Source organism: Panthera pardus, unplaced genomic scaffold (assembly GCF_024362965.1).
Source record: "Panthera pardus isolate Hobbes unplaced genomic scaffold, ASM2436296v1 HiC_scaffold_13, whole genome shotgun sequence".
Classification (NCBI taxonomy): domain Eukaryota; kingdom Metazoa; phylum Chordata; class Mammalia; order Carnivora; family Felidae; genus Panthera; species Panthera pardus.
In genome coordinates, this window is record NW_026526688.1 from 96,874,285 (window position 1) to 96,899,729 (window position 25,445).

The following is a 25,445-nucleotide window of genomic DNA, read 5'->3' on the forward strand; positions in this document are numbered from 1 at the left end:
ACATTCTACTCATAAACATCAATCCAGCTCTTATCTCCAACTATAAAAATAATATATACATTAAAATTAAAAGTTAAGAAGGTGAAAATAATAATATAAAACATACCATTAGAGAAGTCACTTTAAAGTTAAATATTCATTACAGTTGACCTTTGAACAATGCAGGGGTTAGGAGTCCCTACACCCCAGGCAACTGAAAATCCAAGTATAAATTTTAACTTCCCCAAAACTTAAATAATAATAGTCTACTGTTGACTGGAAGCCTTATGATAACAGTTAATTAACACATATCTTGTATGTATTATATACTGTATTCTTACAATAAAGCAAGCTAGAGGAAAGAAAATGTTATTAAGAAAATCATAAGAAGAGAAATTGATGCCATAAGTTTGTATCATCTGTTTACAAGATGAATCATCTGTCAGTACCTACATCAATACTGTCTTATACGATACAAAACACTGTAGATTTACACATATTACTAACACTAGACACCCAAAATGAAAAGATGTTAAAAAGAAATTCATATTTATTTACAGAAAACTTATGTGTTGATAATGAAGAAAGAGCAATATGATTTCTTTATGGTAGCCTAGTATAATTGATAGTATTACTTCATGGTAGCCTAGCCTACAGCCTAGACTACAGACTCTGTAAATATTTATAGAGAGTAAATATTTAAAATTTTTTAGGGCACACTGTATTATATTCATAACACAATACTGGAAACACTGCTGCAAAAAAGCAAAAAGCAAAGTTATAAAGCAGTAAGAACACTAACACATTATTAATTTTATATTAAATATCAATCATCTTATGCCTCTATAAGGATAGACTATTCCCTTCCACAGAAATCTTGCATGTGATGTTCTACAAGATGAATACTTATACAACGATGATGATGACACAGTTCTTGCTGTACAATTATTAGATTTTCGCAAATATTGATTTGCACGAAGACACACAAATGCACAACAGATAAGTTTATTAACTGTATGGCATAATAATTATCTACTATTCATTAAGTGGAAGTGGATCATCATAAAGATCTTCATCCTCCTCATCTTCATATTGAGTAGGCGGAGAAAGTATTCATATTGAGTAGAGGAGGAAGAGGAGGGGTTGGTCTTGCTGTCTCAGGAGTGGCATAAGCAGATGTGGAGGTGCAAGGGGAGGTAGGACAGGCATGCACACTTGGTGTAACTTTACAGAAATATATCGTAATTTCTTTCTGACTTTTCTGCTTTTTCGTTTCTCTAAAAATATTCCTATATGTTATCAAAACTTCTTCCACCATTTGCTTTATTATTAGTGCCCATATCATAGAAGGGTTTGTGTTGTAAAAGAGGTCAAAAGCAGTCCTGAATAATTAGAACGTTACGGCCGGATTGTCTAGTGTCAATTTGTTTGCTGGCACTGGATGTGGCCATGTGTGGAGATGGCACATCTCCATTAAGTCATCTTCTGTTCATTCCTCAGGTGTGGTGTCTATTAGCTCTTGAAATTTTGTAAGATCTTTATATTGAAACCCTTCACTTCCCTGCCCTGCCACCTTTTTGCCAGATCCACAATCTCTTTCATGATTTCCCTAATTGGCTCTGTCATAAATCTTGTGACGTCATGCACAACATCTGGACACAATTTTCTCCAGCAAGAATTTATTGTTTCAGGATTGATGACTTTTGTGGCTTTTTCTATAACAACAATGGCATCTTCAGTGGTGTAGTCCTTCCAGACTTTCATGATGTTCTATTGGGGTCCCCCTCCATGGCATTGACAATCCTTTCCATAGAGTACCATGTGTAATGATGTCTAAAGGCCCTTGTGACCCCTTGATCTAGAGGTTAAATTGGAGATGTTTTGTTTGGGGGCAAGTAGACTGACATCTTTGGTACTGAACTCATGGGGTTCTGGGTGGCCAGGGGCATTGTCCAATATCAAAAGAACTTTCAAAGGCAGTCCCTTACTGGTGAAGTACTTCCTGACTTCAGGGACAAAGCATCAACAGAACCAGTCCAGAAAAAGGATTTTCATTGCCCAGGCCTTCTTGTTGTACAACCAAAAGACTGGCAACTGGTGTTTATCTTTTCCCTTCAAGGTTTGGGGCTTAGCAGCTTTATACATAAGGGCAGTCCTAATCATAAACCTGACTGTGTCTTCACAAAACAGAGTTAGCCTATTCCTTCCCACCTTAAATTCTGGTGCTCACTTTTCTTCTTAACTAATGTCCTATGCAACATTTTTCTTTCTCCCAGAATAGGGCACTTTTGTCTGTATTAAAAACCTTGAGGCGCACCTGGATGGCTCAGTTGGTTGAGTGTCTGACTTCAGCTCAGGTCATGATCTTGGGGTTCATGAGTTCAAGCCCCACATTGGGCTTGCTGACGTCATTGCAGGACCCACTTCGGATCCTCTGTCCCCCTCTCTCTGCCCCTCTTCCACTTGCACTCTCTCAAAAATAAATAAACATTAAAAAACAAAAAACAAAAAACCTTGAGGCAGATATCCTTCCTCCTCACTGATTTTTTTAATGACATCTGGGAAGTCATCTGCAGTCTCTTAGCAGAATCTGCTTCTCCTGATATCTTGACATTTTTAAAGCTAAACCTGCTTCTAAAATTGTCAGACCATCCTTTGTGCTGGCATTAAATTCTCCTGCTTTAGATCCTTAACCTTCCCTTTGCCTTAAGTTGTCATATCATGACCGCTTTTTTCTTAAATCATATTAGACTGTAGGTATGCCTTCCTTCTAGCAATCCTGCACCTACATAAAAATTGCTTTTTCAATACAAGATAAAAAGATCTTTCACAAAAAGTGCAATGTTTTTGCACCTGCTGGCCTAACTGTAGTGATGGCTTCAGGAATTTCCTTTCCTTTTTTACAATGGCCCTCATGCAGGATTTATTTATGTTGAAATGGTGGCCAATTGCAGCTGCAGATCTCAATCTATAGTACATATCAAGCAATTTAGCTTTTTCTTGTAATGTCCTAACTTTTGTCTGCTTCTTGGGAGCATTTCCAGCATTACTAGTAGCACTTCATATGGGTCCCCCGGTGTTATTCAAGGTTTACACTATTGCACGAAGAAAAATATGCAAGAACTGTAAGAAATCACTTTTTACTGCAATTTACTGGAAAGACAAACTGCTCACACAGAGATGATTAACGTCACGGGGGGTTGTAAGTAGATAACACTTGAGGTCACTGCAACAGCAGCAATAGGAGATAGCAATAAGATTATTCCAGTAGTACAGTATGTGCTATGGTTAATTTTATGCAGTTATGATTTAATAATGTATCTTTACATTTGTTTATACTTCTCTCAATTGCGAATAGCTCCATGTAAGTATTTGTTTAAGTTTTGATAAATTTTAACTTTTAATAATAGATCTGTGTATATTTTATGGTAGTAAATGATAAAACAGACTGTATCTACACATATTTTATGCATTCATGATGTATGTAACTTTTTCTCAAAATTTTCAATATTTCTAGACTATGTAGTTCATCTGTGAGCTTTTTCATACTGTCACAAATCTCCAAAAAACCTTCTAATATATTTATTGAAAACAACCCACATATAAGTGGATCAGCACAATTCAAATCCACGTTGTTTAAGGGTCAACTGTATTTTGTCAAAGGTGCTCAACATCAGGGCCAAACACCTTTTTCCTTGACTTTTAATTTTCCAAAATCTCCAACAGTAAAAAACCGAACACACAAAATCCAAACCACAATCTTGTCAAAAGTTTGAGCAGAGAAGGTCATCTCTCAGCCACCTTCACACTGGCCACATCTCATAAGAAAGTGTGTTGAAAGTCCTTCTTCTTACTAATTGGTCTAGCTGGGTGTTCCCAGCGCTTTTTATATTTTTAATATCAAATTAACATAGGTAGCAATTGCACTGGTGGAACAGATATTTAAAACATAAGACTATTTTTTTATTAAAAAAATTTTTTTAATGTTTATTCATTTTTGAGAGAGAGAGAGACAGACCACAAGCAGGGGAGGGTCTGAGAGAGAGGGAGACACAGAATCTGAAGCAGGTTCCAGGCTCTGAGCTGACAGCACAGAGCCCGGTGCAGGACTCAAACCCACCAACCATGAGATCATGACCTGAGCTGAAGTTGGAGGTTTAACCAGACTGAGCCACCTAGGTGCCCCAACATAAGACTGTTTAAAGGAGTTTGCCTTTTGACAAAAATGTCATACTTTTAATGAAACAGATTTTGTTAGCAATATATTAGAAAAGATTTTAAGGTAAACAAAGATCTCAACTTACTCTTCAGCAGGCAGGCCAATTAACAACAACTTGTCAGATTCTTTCCAATAAGCCACATGGATTTGTTTCCCATTTAAAAGAAGGGATGAGCTAAGAAAAAATAGATTTGAAAATAAAGTCAGAACATCTTTAAATGTCATAAAATTATAAACAGTCACTCATAAAAGATTACACATGGTATGATTTAAGAACCGCATGCTTAATAAACAAGTTTCTTGGCATTTATCTGTCACACAGAAAAGGCAAGGAATTGTATAAGAACAATAATGTATTCTGAAATATTCTTTTAAATACCTATAAAAAGCTCCAGGTCAAACAAAAGTAGTCACATTACAGTAAAACGTATTGAAATTCTTTTGCTAAATTAAGTGACTATACACTATTTTTTTCCCAAAAGAAAGCTTCCATGACTGTGCTAATTTAACAAATCTTTTCTGATTGCCTATTTATTAAGAGAATTTATTAAGAGAAATTTCTATTTATTAAGAGAAATTACAAAGAAAGGACAACATGGTTCCAGCTCACAAGTGATAATTCAATATGGGGCACATGTACTTAAACAAAGAACCAAAATATAAGTCAGATTTAAACATGTACTCAAGGAAACTTTTGGGATAATGTATATATTCATTGTGGTAATGGTCTCAGGGTCATACACCTCTGTCAAAACTGATCAAATTGTATATTTTACATATATGCAATTTACTCTACTTCAATCAAGTTGGAAAACATATTAAATGTGTTCTAAAAAGAGATATAATAAAGAACTATGAAAACAGAGTATGATCCTTCTTGTAATGCGGGTAGATGGTGTGAAGAAAACATATTCAGTGTTTGTTTTTGCTTTAAAGTTTATTTATTTTTGAGAGGGAGAGAGCATGTGCATGTGTGCAAGCAGGGAAGGGGCAGAGAGAGAGAGAGGGAGAAAGAGAATCTCAAGCAGGCTCCGCGCTGTCAGCACAGAGCCCGATGGGGGGTTTGATCTCATGAACGATGAGGTTATGACCTTAGCCAAAATCAAGAGTCAGACACTTAACTAAGTCACCCAGATATACCCCTTCCTTTTTTTTTCTTTAGTGTTTTTTTTTCTTTAAGTGAGAATACACACATCAGTTTTCATTGGTTGAGTCCTTGGAATATAATGTATATTCTATATTACAATAGAGATAAGTGTGTGGGATTTTAAACATGAATTGAAATAGATTTTTTCAAAAGAAATATTACTTTTGTCTTAATAAAGTTTAAAAATATATATGCTTTTTGACAAATATTAGATTCTTTTTATACTCAGACATTAATATTACTATAGTTTTAAAACTGTGTATACAAGACGTACATGTTGCTAAGGAATCCCTGAAATAATAATCATTTTCATATTTACTGTTTTACAAAAAAGTTTTTCTACCTACATTTACTGTTTTCCACATGTTTAATCCATATCTTATCATTAATAACAAGATCTAAACATCAAGTAAAATAACATCTATCCTTCAGAGTAAAAAGAAAAAATCAAATCCACATGGAGAAACTTAAAACAAAATTTCTTTCCAATAAGATTAAAAAGGAGGCCTGAACTTTGAAAACATTATCCTAAGAAGCCAGTCATAAAAAAGCATGTATTATGATTTCATTCACATGAAATGTCCAGTATAGGTTTTTATTTGGGTATCATGAAAATATTCTAAAATTGACTGTGGTGATGGTTGCCGAATTGTACGCTTTAAATGGGCAAATTGTATGATAAATGAATGATGTCTCAATAAAGCTGTTTAAAAAAAATAAAAGGAGGGCACCTGGGTGACGCAGTCAGTTAAGCAACTGACTCTTGATGTCGGCTCAGGTTGTGATCTCATGGTCGTGAAATCAAGCCCTGTGCTGGGCACCATGCTGAACATGGAGCCTGCTTGGGATTCTCTCTCTCCCTCTCTCTTTCTGCCCCTCCCTATGGGCATCCTCTTTCTCTCTCTCTCAAAAAAAATAAACATTTAAAAAGTAAAAATAAAAAATAAAAGGAGGCCTGCAACATATTTTTTCATATCATTATTTTAATTATTTTCTCTAATGTTTAATACATATTGTTATTGTTATTATTTTTTATTATAATCAAGTGCATACTATTTGCTAGACATTATATTTTTTAATCTTTTTAACATCGTCTTCAGGCATTACTATCATTATATTTTTTAAATTTTTGTTAAGTTTTATTTAAATTCCAGTTAGTTGGGGCTCCTGGGTGGTTCAGATGGTTAAGCGTCCACCTCTTGATTCAGCTCAGGTCATGATCTCATTGTTCGTCGATCGTGGGATCGAGCAATGTGTCAGGTTCTTCACTGACAGCACAGAGCCTGCTGGGATTCTCTCTCTCCCTCTCTCTCTGCCCCTCCTCCACTTGTGCTTTGTGTCTCTTTCAAAATTAAATAACTATTTATAAAGACATAAAATAAATTTTAAAAATCCTTTAAATTCCAATTGAACATACAGTGTAATATTAGTTTCAGGTGTATAATACAGTGATTCAACACTTCCATACATCACCCAGCGCTCATCACAGCAAGTGCATTCCTTAATCCCGATCACCTATTTTACCTATCCTCCCACCAACTTCCCACCTGGTAACCAGCAGTTTGTTCTCTATAGTTAAAAGTCTGTTTCTTAGTTTTCCTCCCTCTCTCATTTTATTTTCTCTTTGCTAACTTGTTTTGTTTCTTAAATTCCAAATATGAGTGAAATCGTTTGGTATTTGTCTTTCTCTGACTTATTTAGCTTAGCATAATACTCTCTAGCTCTATCTGTGTCGTTGCAAAGATAAAGACTCCACTAAAAAAGAGAACATTAGGCCAATATCTCTGATGAACGTGTATGCAAAAATTCTCAATAAGCTACTAGCAAACTGAATCCAACAACACATTAAAAAAAATCATTCATGGGGCACCCGAGTTGCCTCAACTCAGTTGGTCGAGTGTCTGACTTTGGCTCAGATCATGATCTCCCAGTTCATCGGTTCAAGCACCACATTGGGCTCGCTGATGTCAGCGTCTGTCTGTCCCTCTCTCTCTCTGCCCCTCCCCCCCTTTCTTTCTCTCTCTCTCTCTCTCTCTCAAAAATAAACAAACATTACAAAAAAATCATTCACCACAATCAAGTGGGATTTATTCCTGAGTTGCAAGGGAGGTTCAATATTTGCAAATCAATCAACGTGACACACCACATTAATAAAAATTTAAAAATATCATTTCAATAGAGGAGGAAAAAGCATTTGACAAAGTACAACATTCACTCATGATAAAAATCCTCAACAAAGCAGGTTTATAGAGAACATATCTCAACATAATAAAGGCCTTATATGAGAAACCTGCAGTTAATATCATCCTCAGTGGGGAAAAACTGAGAGATTTGCCTCTATGGTCAGGAACAAGACAAGGTCTTGCTGAGCTGTCAGCACAGATCCTGACACAGGGCTCAAACTCACGGACCGTGAGATCATGACCTGAGCTGAAGTTGGACGCTTAACTGACTGAGCCACCCAGGCACCCCCAAAGTAATCTTGAAAAAGAAAAGCAAAGATAGAGACATCACAATTCTAGACTTTAAGTTTTATTACAAAGCTGTAGCGATCAAGACAGTTTGGCATAGGCACAAAAACAGACACATAGATCAGTGGCACAGAATAGAAAACCCAGAAACAAACCCATACCTATATGGTCAATTAATCTCCAACAAAGAGGAAAAAAAGAATATCCAATGGGAAAAAAGACTGTTTCTTCAACAAATGGTGTTGGGAAAACTGGACAGCAACATGGAGAAGAATGAAACTGGACCACTTTCTTACACCATACACAAAAATAAACTCAAAATGGATGAAAGATCTAAATGTGAGACAGGAAACCATTAAAATCCTAAAGGAGAACACAGGCAGTAACTTCTTTGACATTGGCTGTAGCAACTTACTTCTAGATATGTCTCCTAAGGCAACAAAAACAAAAGCAAAAATAAACTACTGGGATATCATCAAAATAAGCTTCTGCACAGTGAAGGAAACAGTCAACAAAACTAAAAGGCAATCTATGGAATGGGAGGAGATATTTGCAAATTACGTACCTGATAAAGGGTTAGTATCCAAAATAAATAAAGAACTTATAAAACTCAACACCCAAAAAACAAATAATCCAACTAAAAAAATGGGCAGAAGACATGAATAGACATTTTTCCAAAGAAGACATACAGATGGTCAACAGACACATGAAAAGATGTTCAACATCACTCATTACCAGGGAAATGCAAATCAATACTATAATGAGGTATGACCTCATACCTATCAGAATGGCTAAAACCAACAGTACAAGACACAATAGATGCTGGCAGAGAAAAGGGAACCCTCTTGCATTGTTGGGGGGAATGCAAACTGGTGCAGATGCTCTGGAAAACAGTAGGAAAGTTCCTCAAAAAGTTAAAAATAGAACTACCCTACCATCTAGCAATTGCACTAAGTATTTTCCCAAAGATTACTAAAACACTAATTCAAAGGGATATATACACCTCAATGTTTATAGCAACATTATCTACAAGCAACATTATCTACAACAACTAAATTATGGAAAGAGCCTAAATGTCCACTGACTGATGAATGGATAAAGAAGAGGTGATATATATATATATATATATATATATATATATATATATATATATATACACAATGGAATATTACTCAGCCATAAAAAAAAAAAGAAATCTTGCCATTTGCAATGACATATATGGAGCTAGAGTATTATGATAAGTGAAATAAGTCAGAGAAAGACAAATACCATATGATTTTACTCAACATGTGTTTTTGAATGCAAATTTATATATTAAATATAGCCTCAGTTACTAGTGTCTGGAAAATGAGTCCCAGAATTAAACATGACTTTTATTTAGAAAACAAGGAAATTCTTCTTGCTATTGTCTTGCAGATCTTATCTTTTAGAATCTTAGAGGTGTCATTTTTACCAAAAGATGGGAAAAGTTAAAGCCTTAGAAAATCCAACTTTATATTTCTAAAACTTTTGAAATATTAAGAAAGAAAAATGGTTTGTAATCCCTAGATTTATTTTATTAAAAAAACAAAAAACAAAACTCAACCAAGTTTTGAGCATCCTCCTCCCATAAGTTAACTGTGGCATTTCAAAGTCAGGGCTTACTAAATCGACTTTGAATGGGATGTGTGGCTCTATAACTGAGTATATGGTATATTTTATTTTTAAAAAAATTATTTCACATCAGTGTTGTTTATTCATCAAGTTAACTTGCACAGATGATACAAGGAACATTCTAGCTCCTCTTCTTAAAGTGTATGTGTATTGTGTTTTTTTCTGTCATTGTTGTAGAACAGACTATTTTGAACTACATGAAAAATGCAGTGTTCAGTCATTCTTACCAACCACAGGAGTACTGCCTAGCAAATTAATAATCAAGACAAAAACATGAAAGAGCCCAGACTCAACATAATGTCATGCTTAAGAAATACCACCTTCATGAATAAATGCTACAATATATGTCATTAGTCCAAATTTTTTATTTAAAGTATGCCAAACACCCAGATCTACAGCTGTATTGAGAACTTACACCTTATAGGTGACCGGTAGAAATGTTAGGTAAGAAACAAAATATCTGCAGACATCATATCTGCTATATAGATATCTACATTATAGATACAAATATATTTGTATAATAAGTACTTGTATTAGTATTTTGTCAGAACCAAGGTACAGAACTTGCAAGAAATAGAATAAAAGCTAAATAAAAATCAATTCTTACCTAGTAACTTGTGTCCCAGTTACATTTTCCAACATGTCACAGAGTGTGAGAAATATCCCTCTCACACTTTTCAGTTTCTGAGATGCATCAGAAACTGGATAATGATAAAGAATTTCCTGCTGTTAAATGAAAAGAAAGAGAAGTGATCAACCCCCCCCCCAAAGTTTCCAACCATTACTTTTGTCATGGAAACTTCAGGGTTTGTACTATTAAGAAAAGAACAAAAAAATGAATCCTTTCAGCTTCAGGGGAAGTTTCATTCAAACAAACACAAGAAAGGAAGTATGTCTGGAATTTTAACACATTACCTAGTATTTAAAACACTACATTTGGAAGTCAGTTACAAACTGTCAAAATTGTTCATAATATGAAAATATATACTGAGTAGGACACTCATTAGAATAATTACAATTAATTTCAATATTTTAAACTTTAATCTCCTTTACAATAAATTCTAATAATATATTATTATATTTAATTACTCAAATTTTCTGATCTCCTGTGGTAGTGTATCTGTATGGATACCACATGTAACTTGTAAGAGTCTTTAATTTTAATTACTTTCATTACTGACATTTAAAAGATAATCATCATCTTTGGTGAAATCATTAAATCCTTATTCAAACATAAGACGGTACTACAATTAAATTTACAAAGTAAGAATACAAAATGAAAGTAGTGCAAGTAGAGAGAAAGCAGTATTATGATATTATAATATCTTATCTGTCTTAAACTTAAAAGGGTTTGCCCACCACAAATTAAACTTTAAAAGAAAGCACATTTTAAATTATGGAAAAAACTAGATCTATAAGATAATTCACAAAATGCTTAATATATATTTTTTTGTTTTCAAGAAAAGCATGTTCCCAAGAAACAAACAGTTTTTATAAAATAAAATAAATTTCAAAATCAGGATAGGCATTGTGCTAGACCTTTTACACAAAAGGATGAATCATTCTGTACCTCACTTTTTTGTTGTTAAAACAACATGCTATTTTCGTCACAGGTTAAATTAAAAGCAGGCAAAATAAAAATTTCTATATGAAATCATAGAGAATTCAAAGTAGCTCCCAGTTATGCTATTTAATATTTAATATCTGTAAATATTAATACAGTCACTATTGAAAAGCCAAACTCCTAACTTGGATCTTTTCCTTGATTCTCTCTCTAAAGAGTGTTCTACATCTTATTTTGATCTCTCGTTACAAGAAATAATTATGTGACTTAGAGTCCATGTCTTGGCAACTTTTACATCATGACAAATACAAATAATTAATAAACTGGACACACCTTTTTTATACTTATGAAGCACATTCAATATATGCAAATTGCTATAGAATATGTTGGCCAAATACACTCTGCCTAACCCTCAAATTTTCTTGCAATATTTCTACTGTAAATCAGTTACAAAAATCGTATCTTTAAAAATTAAGCCAAACATCAGTTAAGATCTTCTGTTATGCTTATTTAGTAAAGTTAAACCTTGACTAGTAAATGCACTTATTTGCATTTGGTCAAATACCAAACACCACTTTAAACAAATAACCATATACTCTTTGATTAAGTTTTTGAAATTTTCAAATCTTATAACTTGGAGAATACAAGTTATTAACTATGTAACTCACATGAAAACTAAATGACCCTATGACATTTTATTGTATGCTAAGTCATATTAGTAAAAAAAGTCATTTGAAAAAGTCTCTATTCCAACCTCTGCAGCAACCAGCCCAGAAAGCCTCACTGTTAAGGACCTGGCAAACTCAACAGTTTCTAACCAGTTTAATTAGCTGTCTTTTTAGACACTTGTTAGTGGCATGCATTTGCAGCAGCTTCCACTCTGTTCAGTAAGAATGAAAAGCCTCTCCTAATTACAGTGTTGATACAGGGCTGTCAACAGACAGAAACTTGTTCATTTGAGAGACATCTACACACTTTCCCATGGAAAGAAAGGCAAAGATGACAAAAGGCCTCAGCAGTATTCTACTCCAGGATGACCTAGAAAGTTTCAGTAGAAAGTATTCTACTCCAGGATGACCCAGGATTTTGTTGTGTGTTTTTATATAATAAATGGTTAAATTTCTCATTTAACTAGTAATACATGCAAGAAATCAGAATAATTAACTTTAGGTTTTTCTGTTTTCAGAACACAGAAAATTATAAAAAATACATATAAGTAAATCCTTTCTTTTCCATTTCAATTATTGACTAAATTTTGATATACAAAGAAGCAACACTTTTGAAAAAAATTTTAAAAAAAAGAAGAAGCAGCAAGACGAGGAAACACACTCCTTGGATAAAATGGCTTTGGCAATGAGAATATAGGCTGCAAGGATTTCAAAAGCAAAGAAATGTAAATTAGGTAAAAACTTTTTAGATCTCCCTTGTGCTTGAAGCATTATGGTAAACTAGATGCTTTGAGAGACCCTTACGCTGTAAAACAAGTAGAGTTATGGCTCAAACGTAACTTGTTGAACTGCTAGATATGTAAGAAGGACATCTTCTCCATACCCTTTCAAGCCCCTTCCCAGAACTGCAAAGCAAGCTGGGAGTGGTGAGTGGTGGGCCGAAGGACAGAGGCAGGGTTGCTTTGAGGGTTGATGCCTACAATAGTGTCAGTCAGGACACTGAGTATTGAGCTAGTGGCTAGGTAGGTAAGCTGAACTTAGCACCGTTGTGTTAAACCCGGATTCTTGAGTAAGGCTGAAGTACCCTAGGTCAGTGGCAGAAGCAGAAGCAGCAAATTCTCTCTGGAGGAAGGCATTCCCACTTTTAAACCACAGGACTCGCAAAGATAAAAATCAAGCAGTTAAGTTTAGTCAGTGATCACCAAGGACACAAGAAGGCAAACCACCACAAGTCTTAGGACGTAGAGGACTCAGAGTTGGTAGAATGGGCAGATAAAGGATACAGAAGAACACAGAATATACATGAAATACTTACAGAAATAAAGTATAAAATCACTAAGACAAGACTACCAGTAGAGAAAATAACTTTCTACCTGAATGAAATAAGCAATAGTATGCTCTAACTTCATCTTCTTCTCAGCCACACAGAAAAACTACATTTTCTTACCTCCTTGCATTGGGAGAGACCATATAACTAGTTCTAGACACTGGAACATGGGCAGAAGTGATGTTCTAATTTTTAAGCTAGGACTCGGGAAATATCCCATGAGATATTAAATGCTTTCTCTCTTCTTTCATTGGTGAACTAGATGCAAAATGATCTACAGCTCTGAAGCCTTTGGAAATCATGGAACCACTAGATGAAGGGCTCTGACCACGGAGCAACATGAGCAGGAACATTTATATTGAAATAAGAAATAAACTATTATGTTAAGCCACTAAGACATCAGAGTTGTTACAACGATTGGCCTATTTTGACTAACACACTGTAGTAATAATTATAAAGCACCTTTCAAGATGAGGTGAAACAACATCATCAGATAAATAACAACAAAAAGTATTTATCATCAAGAGACTTTCACTAAAAAGAAATACCTAAAATATATGTCTTAAGAAGAAGAAAAATGATCAAATAAGGACAGTTAGAGACATAAGAAAGATAGTAAAGAAAGTGGTAAGCATTTATGTAAATTTAAAGAAGGCCCATTTGTATGGAATACAGTGGATAAAATATGCATTTTTATAATGTATTACTTACATATTTTATAATATATAAAATGTCACAATAATTAATAGTAGTAACACTAGTATAATTACACCCAATTTCTGGAATTTTTAAAAAAGTGATAGCACGAAAATACTGAGGAAAATAGCATGTATGTGAAGAGGGGAAATTGGAATTAAGGTGTACCAAGGGCCTTGAATTATTTTAAAAAAGAGTTAAGGTACTGCTTTAGAGTCTGCTAAGATAAATATGACAAAATTTTAAGAGCAATTACTAAAAAAATAGAAATAAAGACTACAGCAACCAATAACAGGTAAGAAAAATATTATGGAAAAAGTAGTTCAAATAGAAATTTTTAAAGAAGATGGTAGAAACAAATTCAAATATTTCAGTAATCTATAAATGGACTCATTAGGTTTGTCAATTAGAAGATTGTGTAAGAGACATACCAAAACCATAAAGACACAGAATGACTGAAAAAAGTGCTTATTATTCACCTGGAAGACTATAAAAGATCCTTATTCTTTTCCTTTGCACTTTTGAGAAGGCACTCACCTCTTCCTTTGATGTTTCCGAGTCAAGCTGTAGTGTGAGATACATAACGATATGAGGAGTGTTTAGGATATTTTGCTGGATCCCTTCAACCTCTTCTCCCCACAGAAGTTTGACTAAATCACTTGTGTTCGACTGTGTCTTTTTCTGTTTTGGTTGAGTTGTTTCCTTTTTCACAGCATATGCATTCTCAAATGTCAGTTTTACCTTTAACAATTAAACAATGTGTTGATTTTTCAACAAGGGAAAGTCAGCTGCAGTTTTCACAAAAAAGGGTCTGTACATGCATATATATTCAGGTACACACAGTATATCTAAATATCATCCTAGAATATGAGCTCTTTATGGAAGAGACTATGTAGTCTATTTACATTTCTATCTCTAGCTCCTAGCCTAGCACATATTATTACAAATATTTATTGAATAAGAATTTATAATTATGTGTACAAAAATTCATTTATTTAATCACTGTATTCTAAGTTACTGACAACAAAAGGAAATGCCATGGAAAAACAAGAATTCATATGATCTCATAATTTCAAAAACAGCAACACTATTACTATGAATGCTGACAGCACTGATTCATCTGGAGAAGGGAAAAAGAAGATTTAGGATTAAAAGGAACTTCATAAAACCAGATTAGCTTTCCTTTCAAGTGAGGTGATAGTCAAACATTTTTCTTAGACATTCTTTGAGGTCCTTTAAATTAAAGACCAAGGAGGGGCGCCTGGGTGGCTCAGTTGGTTAAGTGTCCGACTTCGGCTCAGGTCATGATCTCATGGGTTTGAGCCCAGTGTCGGGCTCTGTGCTGATAGCTAAGAGCCGGGAGCCTGCTTTAGATTCTGTGTCTCTCCTTCTCTCTGCCCCTCCCATGCTCATGCTCTGTTTCTCTCTGTTTCTCAATAATAAATAAATGTTAAAAAATTTTTTTTTAAATAAAGACCAAGGAAAACTATCAATGTGCTGGTTCTTGGACCATGACCTTGAGAAGATTATCAGTTTTATCAAGACAGTTTTATTTTCATGGTTGACAAGATTGGTAAGAGCCAGAATGTGGCCATCCACATTCCAGTTGCTGAAAGGAAGCTTCCACTTCTCAATTACCTTTCCTTGAAAAAGGAGATGTAGATAGTTGAGTTTGGCCATGAGTTGGGCAAAGATAACTCATTCATTTTAAAGAAGCACCAGTGTGTATCTTGACTAAAAGAAGTTTTCACTAGAGATAGCTAATTTGGCATAGCAAGGACATCATCATAAGCTATATAACCACAAAGTATTCCTGTGTTTAAAATCTTATCAGAATATAGATGAGTAAAACAGGATATTCTAACTGTAATAATCCATAAAGTTTCACATTTAAACATTAAAGTGTAATGACTCTTTTAAAATTAGGTTAAATTTGAAGTCAGATGATAAATTCATGCTTATCAAGAATAAAGAAGTCTGCTCAACATACTTTAATATGTATATTAAATCATCACACTGCATCCTTTAAAAGAAATCATGCACAACCTAAATATATACAATTTTAATTTGTCAATCAAACCCAAATAAAGCAGGGGGAATGTCTAGCCAATATTTAAAAGCAGATAAAATTGTACACATTAAGTTATATTTTGAGGGGAAATCTTTAAAAGCTATTATCAAGATAGTAATAAATAATCTCTAATTTTTAATAATTTATTATGAGTTACCATTTTTAAGGCCAACTTTAAATATGTGATGAATACCAACATATGTAGTCATTCTTTTTAAAAATGAGCTTTATATATTTATATGTTTTCATAAAAAATATTAAGCATATTATTTTTAAAAATTCATTCATAATCACACCAGCCCATCTAATTATTGTTAGTATTAGACTATAAAATAAATTTGTCCTGATGAATAAAACCTTCCAAAAGAAAAATGTCCTTTTTTGTTAGCAAGGAGGGACTATTTATGATTGTATTCCATTTTGCTTATCTGTAATTGTCTGTCTGTGGCATTTCAGGGGCACCAAATTATCTCTGTCTACCTAAAGTGGATTGAGTTAAATAAACATCTTTTCTAAAATAAATCTCAGATTTATGGTATTAAGTAGAAAAGAGACATGAGGTCTAAATTCATCAATATGTATATATTTAAGGTAAACAGAAACTAGGTCAAGATCAGCAGTAGTCTGTATTGAAAGTAGGAGGGGAGAAATTCTTCATAAAATTTTCCTGAGGACTGATAATCATGGTTTTCTTTACAAAACATGTAATTGTATTCCAAACAGAAAAGATAAACCTTTACTAAATTTTTCATGTTTGCTATAAACCTAATGTTGAAAAATGGGTTCTTGATATTACAACACTGTGTCCAAAAAAGGCTGAATAGAAAATTGGTATATTTGGGGCGGGGGGTGGGGGGGGAAATATTAGGCAAACTAAATAAAAATATAAAAAATTAGAGATCCTATATGGGAACAATCAAGCATTATCTGATGAAACTTAAGATGACGGTGAGAGCTGAAGAGATGTTGCTTTAGAAAAGATCTTAGAAGGATGTGAAAAAGAATATTTGGAGTGAGGGTTTTTTTTTTTTTTTAATGTTTATTCATTTTTAAAAGACAGAGAAAGACAGAGCACAAGCAGGGGTGGGGTGGAGAGAGGGAGGTGCACAGAATCTGAAGCAGGCTCCAAGCTCTGAGCTGTCAGCACAGAGCCCAACACGGGGCTCGAACTCACAAACCACGAGATCATGACCTGAACCAAAGTCGGACGCTCAACCGACTGAACCACCCAGGCACCCCTTTGGTGTGAGGTTTTGATCCAAAAAAGCAACAGGTAAGCATTAGATGGCGTGAAAGACTATGTTCTGAGAGCTGCATCTGTAGTAGAGGGCAATGCTCAACATATGTCTGCATAAACAGAAATACAAACATAAGCATAGACATATAAAATCCTTGAACAAGGATCTCATGAAGTGAATGGCTTGGTGGTTGAGGGTCCTTTTATCTGAGAATGAGAATTTAAGTGTGTCCAAAAGAAAATATATGGGAGCCTTTGGTGGTGTTCCTTGAAAATGTGAGAAATCCTAAGAATTTGGGGAAATTCGGAACCTAGACCTCATGACAGGATAGATGGGAGATTTGAGATTGTCCTCAGCAGTGGGCTTTGGCGAGGAGCCATATATATAAGTGGAGTGGGGGAGGAGAAATCTGACTGCAGGGAGCACATGATGAGTGACATCCTAGGGAAATAGGTGTCAGATAGACAGGCTGGGTCTGTGTTGGGAGTGTCTGTAAGAGATATGCATACCAGTGGTGAACAAGGAGAAAGGTGGTCTTCAGAGAAAGAAACATGCTTCAGCACAGGGAGGGCATCTTTTCCAGCTGAGATTCTTGTGGGTGGAGAGGTCAAAAAACCAGGTGTAACTAACCAAAAATGACAAAAGGAAATGAGGTGGTAAACTCAAAATGAAAATTCACTAATTTTACTTGAGGCAGCAACAACAACCTAAAATTTAAGACTAGTTTGCTATGCTTAGTGAAAAATGACATACTTGAAAACTAATGTTATACTTGGCAAACAACTGCACTTCTTTTCGGTGGTGTAAGGACGTTTTCCCCTCACCATGTCACAAACTCAAACAAATACACAGACCGCAGAACCATCCATTAAAATTCTTTTAAGAACTATTTTAGCCACCATTCTTCTGATTTAAGTAAAGTTAGCTTCAAGTGCAAAGATGATTACACTTTGGCCAGACATTTTGAAAAGCTTACATGCTAGGTAGCTCTAAAATGTCAGGATATCTGGTTGCCTTGATAAAATGAAAATGGGTGAGACAACTAAATTAAAAGGTAAGTGCTATTTTTAAAAAGGGGTTGATATACATAGAATTTTTTATAGAAAAATACTTTTATTAAGAAACATCTAATGTAAAATAGTTTACATGAAACTTCCTATTAAAGGGTTTTCATTTCTGTTGTTCCTTCCTAGATGTTAACCTGTGACATGTTTTATCATTCCTTGTTGTGGGTCTCTCTCAAAACATTTTTGTGTGTGTGTGCAATTTGCCCATTCTTTCTTTCTTCCTCTCCTTCCAGTTCAGGAGATGATGTGCCTTTTCTCAGGGTCTAAGGACATGCTCTCTATAACTCATCACTTCCAAAATCTTGTTTCCTTAATTACCCCCTCTCTACTTCTAACTTTAACCCTTCCATGTAACCAGCAATGTCTCTTCAGCCTCTGTCAAACAAGCAAATTCTTTCTCTCCATGCCATCCTCTTCAGAGATGGGAACGAGGGAGGTTGTCAGAATCTGAAGCAGCTCCAAGAGCTGACCAGTCTCTCACTTCTGCCTTATGGCCCTCACAGTCTCTCTCACAACACCTGGCTACTATCTGCATGTCTGATCCTTTCTCCTTTGTCTGACAGAAGCTTTGAAAGTTCCTCCATCAAAATTCTGAAGGAATTGAGTCTATCTGAGTCAGCAAATTCTCTCCCCTTGATCCTCTTCTCTTTTGGACAATCTCACTGAGTTACTCAAGACAAAACCTGGAAGGCACCTTGGACTTCCTTTTATTCTGCAGGAAGTATCCTCTTCAATTCACATTATCTTAAATGTAATCTACTCCTTCCTCCATATCCACAGCCAAAACCTTGCTCAGGCCTTTATCACCTCTCTTCTGACTGCTGTGAAGCCAGTCACCTGGTTTCCTAAACTCCAGTCCCATTCAGAGTGAAATATTCCTAAAATGCAAATCTGACCAAGTCAGTCCTCCACTTTAAAAATATCAAGACTGGGTAGCTCAGTTGGTTAAGCATCTGACTTCAGTTCAGGTCACGATCTCACGGTTTGTGAGTTAAATCAAACCCCGCATAGGGCTCTCTGCTGTCAGGGCAGAGCCTGCTTCAGATAATTTGTCTCCCACTCTCTGCCCCTCCCTGTTCATACTCTCTCTCTCTCTCTCAGAAATAAATAAAAACATGAACAAATTTAAAAATAAAATATCAACACAGACGGTTACTTCTGGGTTCTGAGAACAGAGAAGGTTTACACTTTTTTTTTAAAATTTATTTATTTATTCTGAGAGTGAGAGAGAGAGAGAGAGAGAGAGAGAGAGAGAGAGAGCCAGCATGCTAGCTGGGGATGGATAGAGAAGGAGAAGGAGAATCCTAAGCAGGTTCTGGGCTGTCACTGCAGAGTGTGACTCAGGGCTCGATTTCATGAACTGTGAGATCATGAACTGAGCCGAAACCAAGAGTTGGACACTTAACCGACTGAGCCACAGGAGCCCCCAAATACATATTTTTAAAAATTTTGCCAGTCTATTTCTTAATCTTTCCACAGCATATATGAATATCACTTTTGTGTAACAAGAAAATAATAAAAGTTAAAAAATTCCACCCAAATAATCATCTCCTTTAAGAAAACTTTTCCCCCCTCTCTTGGTCCTAAGAAGTACTTGAGAGGTAAGAGTCTGGGACTAATGTTCCACAGGCTGATCTCCTTAAAAGGAGTTGGCTCCCTCCAAATCTCCAGGAAAATGAACTATGGCCCAGTGCTTAATGCAATCAACCCTGGTCAACTGCAAAATATGGACACAAAAACCCTGATCAAGCCAGGAGTGGGTGGTATACTACCTGCACAATTATGTGCTTGTAGAATAAATAAGTGCACAGAGCTGTGGCAGGAGATCAAAATCACAAAAGTAGGTAATTAGAAGGGTACTTGCACCTCTGTTGTCATTTTAAATACCTAAAACCTCTTTTTTTCAAACCTACAACTTCTTAATTTAAAACATTTCAAACCTACAGAAAAGTTGCAAGAATATAATAATTACCCGTGTATTATTCCTCATCCAGTTTCAACAATGTTTAACATTTTGTTACATTTCCTTTCTCCTTCTCTTCTCTGTAATATTCCTCTCTCCTTCCATCCTTACTCCCACTCTATGTACTAAAAAAATATTGACTGGAACACCTGGGTGGCTCAGTCAGTTGAGCATTCAACTTTGGCTCAGGTTATGATCTCGCGGTTTGTGGGTTCAAGTCCCACATCAGGCTTAATGCTATCGGTGCAGGGCTTGCTTCAGATCCTCTGTCCCCCTCTCTCTGTTCCTCCCCTCTGGGCACTCTCTCAAAAATAAATAAAACATTAAAAAAAAATTGACTGAATCACTTCAGAATTATCTGCAGACATTTTAATGTTTCATTGCTAAATACTTGAGCATGTATGTACTAAGGACTGAGGCATTCTCCTACACAACCAAATATAATGATCACATTTAGGAATCTGAATATTCAATACAATATTGTTCTCAAAGTCTGTGTCCAAATTTTCCCAATTGTCCCAATATGACTATTTCCCACTGCAATCCAGGATCAATTAAGGATTAGCCACTGTATTTAGTTATATGTCACTTCAGTCTGCCTTAGTCTAGAATAGTTCTCCAGCCTTTTTTTCCTTTCATGATAGTTAAATTTTTGGACACTCTAAGACAACTTTTTTTGCAGAATGTTAAAACTTGGCTTTGAAAGAAAATGATTTGGGCTTTTTATATCTTACCTAGCATATAGGCTTCACCTCTGGATCTCATTCTGGTATTTGGAATCTATTTGTAACAGAACTTATTCAAAAACCAAACACAGAACTGCAGAGTTGGAACTGGGCTCAGATATATTTGCTCAAATCTACTCTCATTATAGATGAGAAAACTGAAGCCCTGAAGAATCTGGCAAATTGCTCAGAGCAAGGTTTTAAAATGGAGATCTGACCTCATCCTACCATATTACCACATTGTAGGTATCTCCCAGGCCATATGCTGTCACATGACAAGAAGCCTTCAGACCATTTTTATACCCTGAATAGAAGCTGAAAATGTTGCTGTTAGATATTTTCAAATTTAAATGCTAAAAAGTCTCCTATGGTATTCTTTATAAATTAGCATTCCTCTCCTCTTATTGCTTAAATAACTGTTTTAGATGCCATAGATACAAAGCAGGTAAAACAACTTTTTCTGGAATAAGTTCACCTCAGTTAGTTCTGACCCAGTAGGAGTGAAGACCCACCCAGGCTTTGTGACAAAGGGAAGGATTGTGCACTGGAGTCACTTTCAGTTCCTTGAGTTATTAATTCTACTACCTAGGAGAAATCATTAAATCTCTCTTAGATTCTTTTTCTTCACATGTAAAATAGAAATACAATTACTGGCATCTTACAGACTGTTATAAAGAATCAATGAAACTACTAAAGGAAACAATATTAGCAAAACACCGACATATGCCTGGCACGTAGAAACACTAGTTCCCTTCCCAGGCCTACTCTTACCCTCCCTGAACCTCCTAGTTTACATGGCTGGTATAGAGAAGCTTATAGTTTTCCCCACTTTCAATACTAATGATGTAAGAAAAACGTGGTTTACCAATTAAACATTATTTCTAGTTAAAAGAATTTTAACTATGTTCTAAATCATTATTCAAGACATGTTCCAAATGCTGGTGCCTGCTTTTGACTATGACACAGGTATAATACCGATTCTTCTAGTAAAGCGAACAAATGTATACATGTTTATACTCAAGGGGTTAAATTAGAATAAAGTATTCCAAAATATTAATACTAGATATCCTCAGGTGGCAGGATTTTAAAATATTTTGTCCCTTATGTTTTCTTTTTTTTACAATGAACGTGTATTACCTTTACAATAAGAAAAAATTATTTCCTTAAATAATAAAAAGATTTTAATAATACACATCTTAATACGGGACTATATTTTCAAATTATATAGTGTCAAAATCACTTTCAATTTACATTAGGAAAGGCAAGAATGTGCTAGAGTATTGGAGCATAACATATTCTCTCAATATGATAAATTCAAGCAACTCAAAACAGTTTTTCTTCCATCTTCAAAACAAACTGCTATTTCTTCATTTAGGTACAAGATGTACATATTGGCACATAAAAGCTGTGTGTGTGTGTGTTGTGTGTGTGTGTTTAAATCCAGAACCACACTTCATGCAGCAAGATGCTCACGCTGTAAAACGCAAACTGGGCAAAGAGCAGATACACGACTCCTACTTCACACTTAACGAGGACATGTAAATGGTGGGTGGAACTGGACCAAAATATTTAAATCATTACTTCTTCCTCTTCTTTTTCTTCTGAGTGCACATAGCTGAATTTGCAAATGACAACTAAACGTAAGTATGTGACTCCACTGTAAACATAATTTTTCTTTTTTGGAAGACTGAAGAGACATGGTTGAACTGTGGCAAGACTGGCAAACACTGGCAACTGACAGAGGCAAGAAAGGAGAAGCCCTTACCCAGGGCTGACATACAGCCAGTTTGCTTGGGTGAAGCTGTTTCAGTTGCTAAAATACATAATTCTTCATTACTGATTGGTAAGTAGCTGCTATCTGAGCACCCTGAGGAACCATAGTACCTTGGCTGACCTGTCCACATCTGGCAACCAAAGGAGACAATAGTATACACTATTTCAGCAGTATGGCTGGTGTCTGCCTGATTGTTAATATTTCGAACACCACCTTGTCTCCATCGATATCTCTCTATTCATTCCTAAGCACTGCTGGTCACTAGCTATCATACTTATTCCAGCACTTTCATTTTGCATTTCCAAAGATAGCTACTTTTACAGAGCATCCATGTATATGTTTGGTGTGTGTGTGCTTTATGAGAAAAAAGTGAAATAAGGGAAATGTTATTTCTTAGAAAATAAAGAATTTCATCGTAGGTGCCAATATTTCAGAATCTCAAATCATCCTGATCAATCCAGAAAGTTGCTTCATTCTCCCACAGTCTAACTTTAAAAAAAAAAAAGTTTATTTATTTTTGAGACAGAGAGACAGAGAGAGAGAAACACAGAGAGAGAGACAGAGAGAGAGAGAGAACATGAGCTCACAAGTCAGGGAGGGACAGAGAGAGAGAGAGAGAGAGAGAGAGAGAGAATGAGAATCCCAAGCAGGCTCTACACTGTCAGCATAGAGCCCAATGTGGAGCTTGAACTCACAAACTGTGAGATCATGACCTGAGCTGAAACCAAGAGATGGACACTTAACTGACTGAGCCATCCAGGCACCCCAGCTAATTCCTGATACTAACAAGAGCAAAGCATTCATAAATAGAAAGTATAGCACTTTAAAAATTCATCTAAGGACCTAAAAATGTCATCTATGATACAAAATGTCAATGCTTAGACTATCAAAATAACTATTATGAAAGAGATTTATTTTTACCTACAAGGAATGAAAAATAATTCACTAAATACCTAAATAAGAGCTTGGGAATAAGGTTAAACTAGATAACAGAAAAAAATCAACAAAATGGTATAGTTTTTAAAATAAACAAAACCACATTTTAAAAAACTTAATAGTGATTTTAATAAATTAGAGAAAAGAAAATTCCATGACTGTTCAAAATGACTTTTCTAGGAACTGGATTTTCATCAACATATATGGTAGTTATAATGACAGGTTAGTCATTATAGATCTTTTTATTATTGTCATTGTTCCTGCTTACTTAGGATAAGTTTTTTTGTTTAATTTTTTTAAGTTTATTTATTTATTTTGAGAAAGAATGAGCAAGCACGAGCCAGGGAGGGGCAGAGAGCGAGGGAAAGAGAGAATCCCAAGCTGGCTCAATGCTCAGCACTGAGCCCAATGTTGGGCTTGAACCCATGAACCATGAGATCATAACCTGAGTTGAAATCAAGGGTCAGACACTTAACTGATTGAGCCACCCAGGCACCCCAGGAGGAGTTTTATTTGTAGATATTTCTCCTCTATTTAGAATCATCTCCAAAAGCTAAAAATGTTAACAAGAGCCAAATTTTTTAAAATAGTCAAGTATGTAGGGGCGTCTGGGTGACTCAGTCAGTTGAGCTTCTGACTTCAGCTCAGGTCATCATCACATGGTTCATGAGTTCAAGCCCTGTGTTGGGATCTGTGCTAACAGCTCAGAGCATGGAGTATGCTTCAGATTCTGTGTCTCCCTCTCTGTCTGTCCCTCCCCTGCTCACACTCTCTCTCTCTCAAAAATAAACATAAAAAAAAACAAAAACCCTCAGTCAAGTATGTAAGTGTAATTCACGTTATACATGGTCATTTTCAGAATCTTAAAAAAAGAAAACAGTACAAGATGTCCTTATTTTTAATTCATCAAAGAATATAGAAAAAGATTGTCCATACCTGCATAGGTCCAGGAATGCAAGACAGAACCCTTTCTATGTTTTCAGAAGTCACATCCACGTCATTCACAGCAACAAGGACATCACCTGAAAACAGAGTAACAAAGGTGGTTGTATGAATATACAAAACCCAAAAAGATCTAGAATTAGAACATTAAAAAGCATCTATTCTGACCTCTTCAAAGTCTATGGAACTCATTATGTATTTTTATACACTTCATTAGCAGCAGAGGTAAGCTCCCACTCCACTCTTTTCTGACAACACAGCCCAACACAGTGCCATAACTAAATACAACCTATGGAGATTTAAAGAGATGAATATTCTCATTTTGAATATAATTTGAGAGCATTATGTAAACTCAAAGGACAAGTACTGCACTTAGCAAAACTGAATCTATTCACTTAAACCCACAGTGAAAAAATTTAGCTAAAATTTTAATTCAATCCATGTGGCATAACTCAGTATGCTGCAGTATTTGCTGTTATTGATCTATGCCTTTGTTTCAAAGGCCCCAATCATAACAAAATGCACAGCACGTTTTGGTAAAAATCGCCTTCTCCATGGCTTTTCTTTAAATGTGTATGTTTATTAAATTTGGTGGCTTTCATAAAGTAAAGATCAATGTTAAAATGGAAATTTACTTTTACAACATAATTAGAGGTAATATCAAAATACCAATGAGCTTTATTAATAGAAATATATACATACAAGGGTTATTTTTTATCATTTCTAATCAATCATATCATTAGGAAATGGACCAAATAATTAATATTCATCCAACAGATATTTATTGAGCACCTACTATGTACCATTTACTGTTCTAGGCACTACAGATAGAGAATTGAATAAAACAGACAAAAATCTCTACCCTCATGGAACTTCATATGCTTTGGGGAAGACAGATAATAAACATGTATATAGATAATAGTGTTGGTAAACAATTCTCCATCAATCTCTCATGTTTTTGTATATCTTGCAAGCTAAGGCACTAAAAGTCCTTGCTCTGAATTA

General features: G+C 35.2%; 1 protein-coding gene across 3 annotated transcripts in view; it reads right to left on the reverse strand.

Annotated features, from left to right (window-relative positions):
• The window catches only part of INTU (inturned planar cell polarity protein), a 96,416-nt gene that overhangs the window by 38,946 nt on the left and 32,025 nt on the right, over positions 1 to 25,445 (reverse strand). For all 3 annotated transcript variants that reach the window (XM_053901261.1, XM_053901260.1, XM_019419198.2), the window contains exons 3-6: positions 24,435 to 24,520; positions 14,262 to 14,465; positions 10,077 to 10,195; positions 4,284 to 4,373 (exon numbers count right to left, since the gene is read on the reverse strand). In XM_053901261.1, the coding sequence (XP_053757236.1) occupies positions 4,284 to 4,373; positions 10,077 to 10,195; positions 14,262 to 14,465; positions 24,435 to 24,520 (499 nt within the window). The remainder of the gene's footprint in view (positions 1 to 4,283; positions 4,374 to 10,076; positions 10,196 to 14,261; positions 14,466 to 24,434; positions 24,521 to 25,445) is intronic.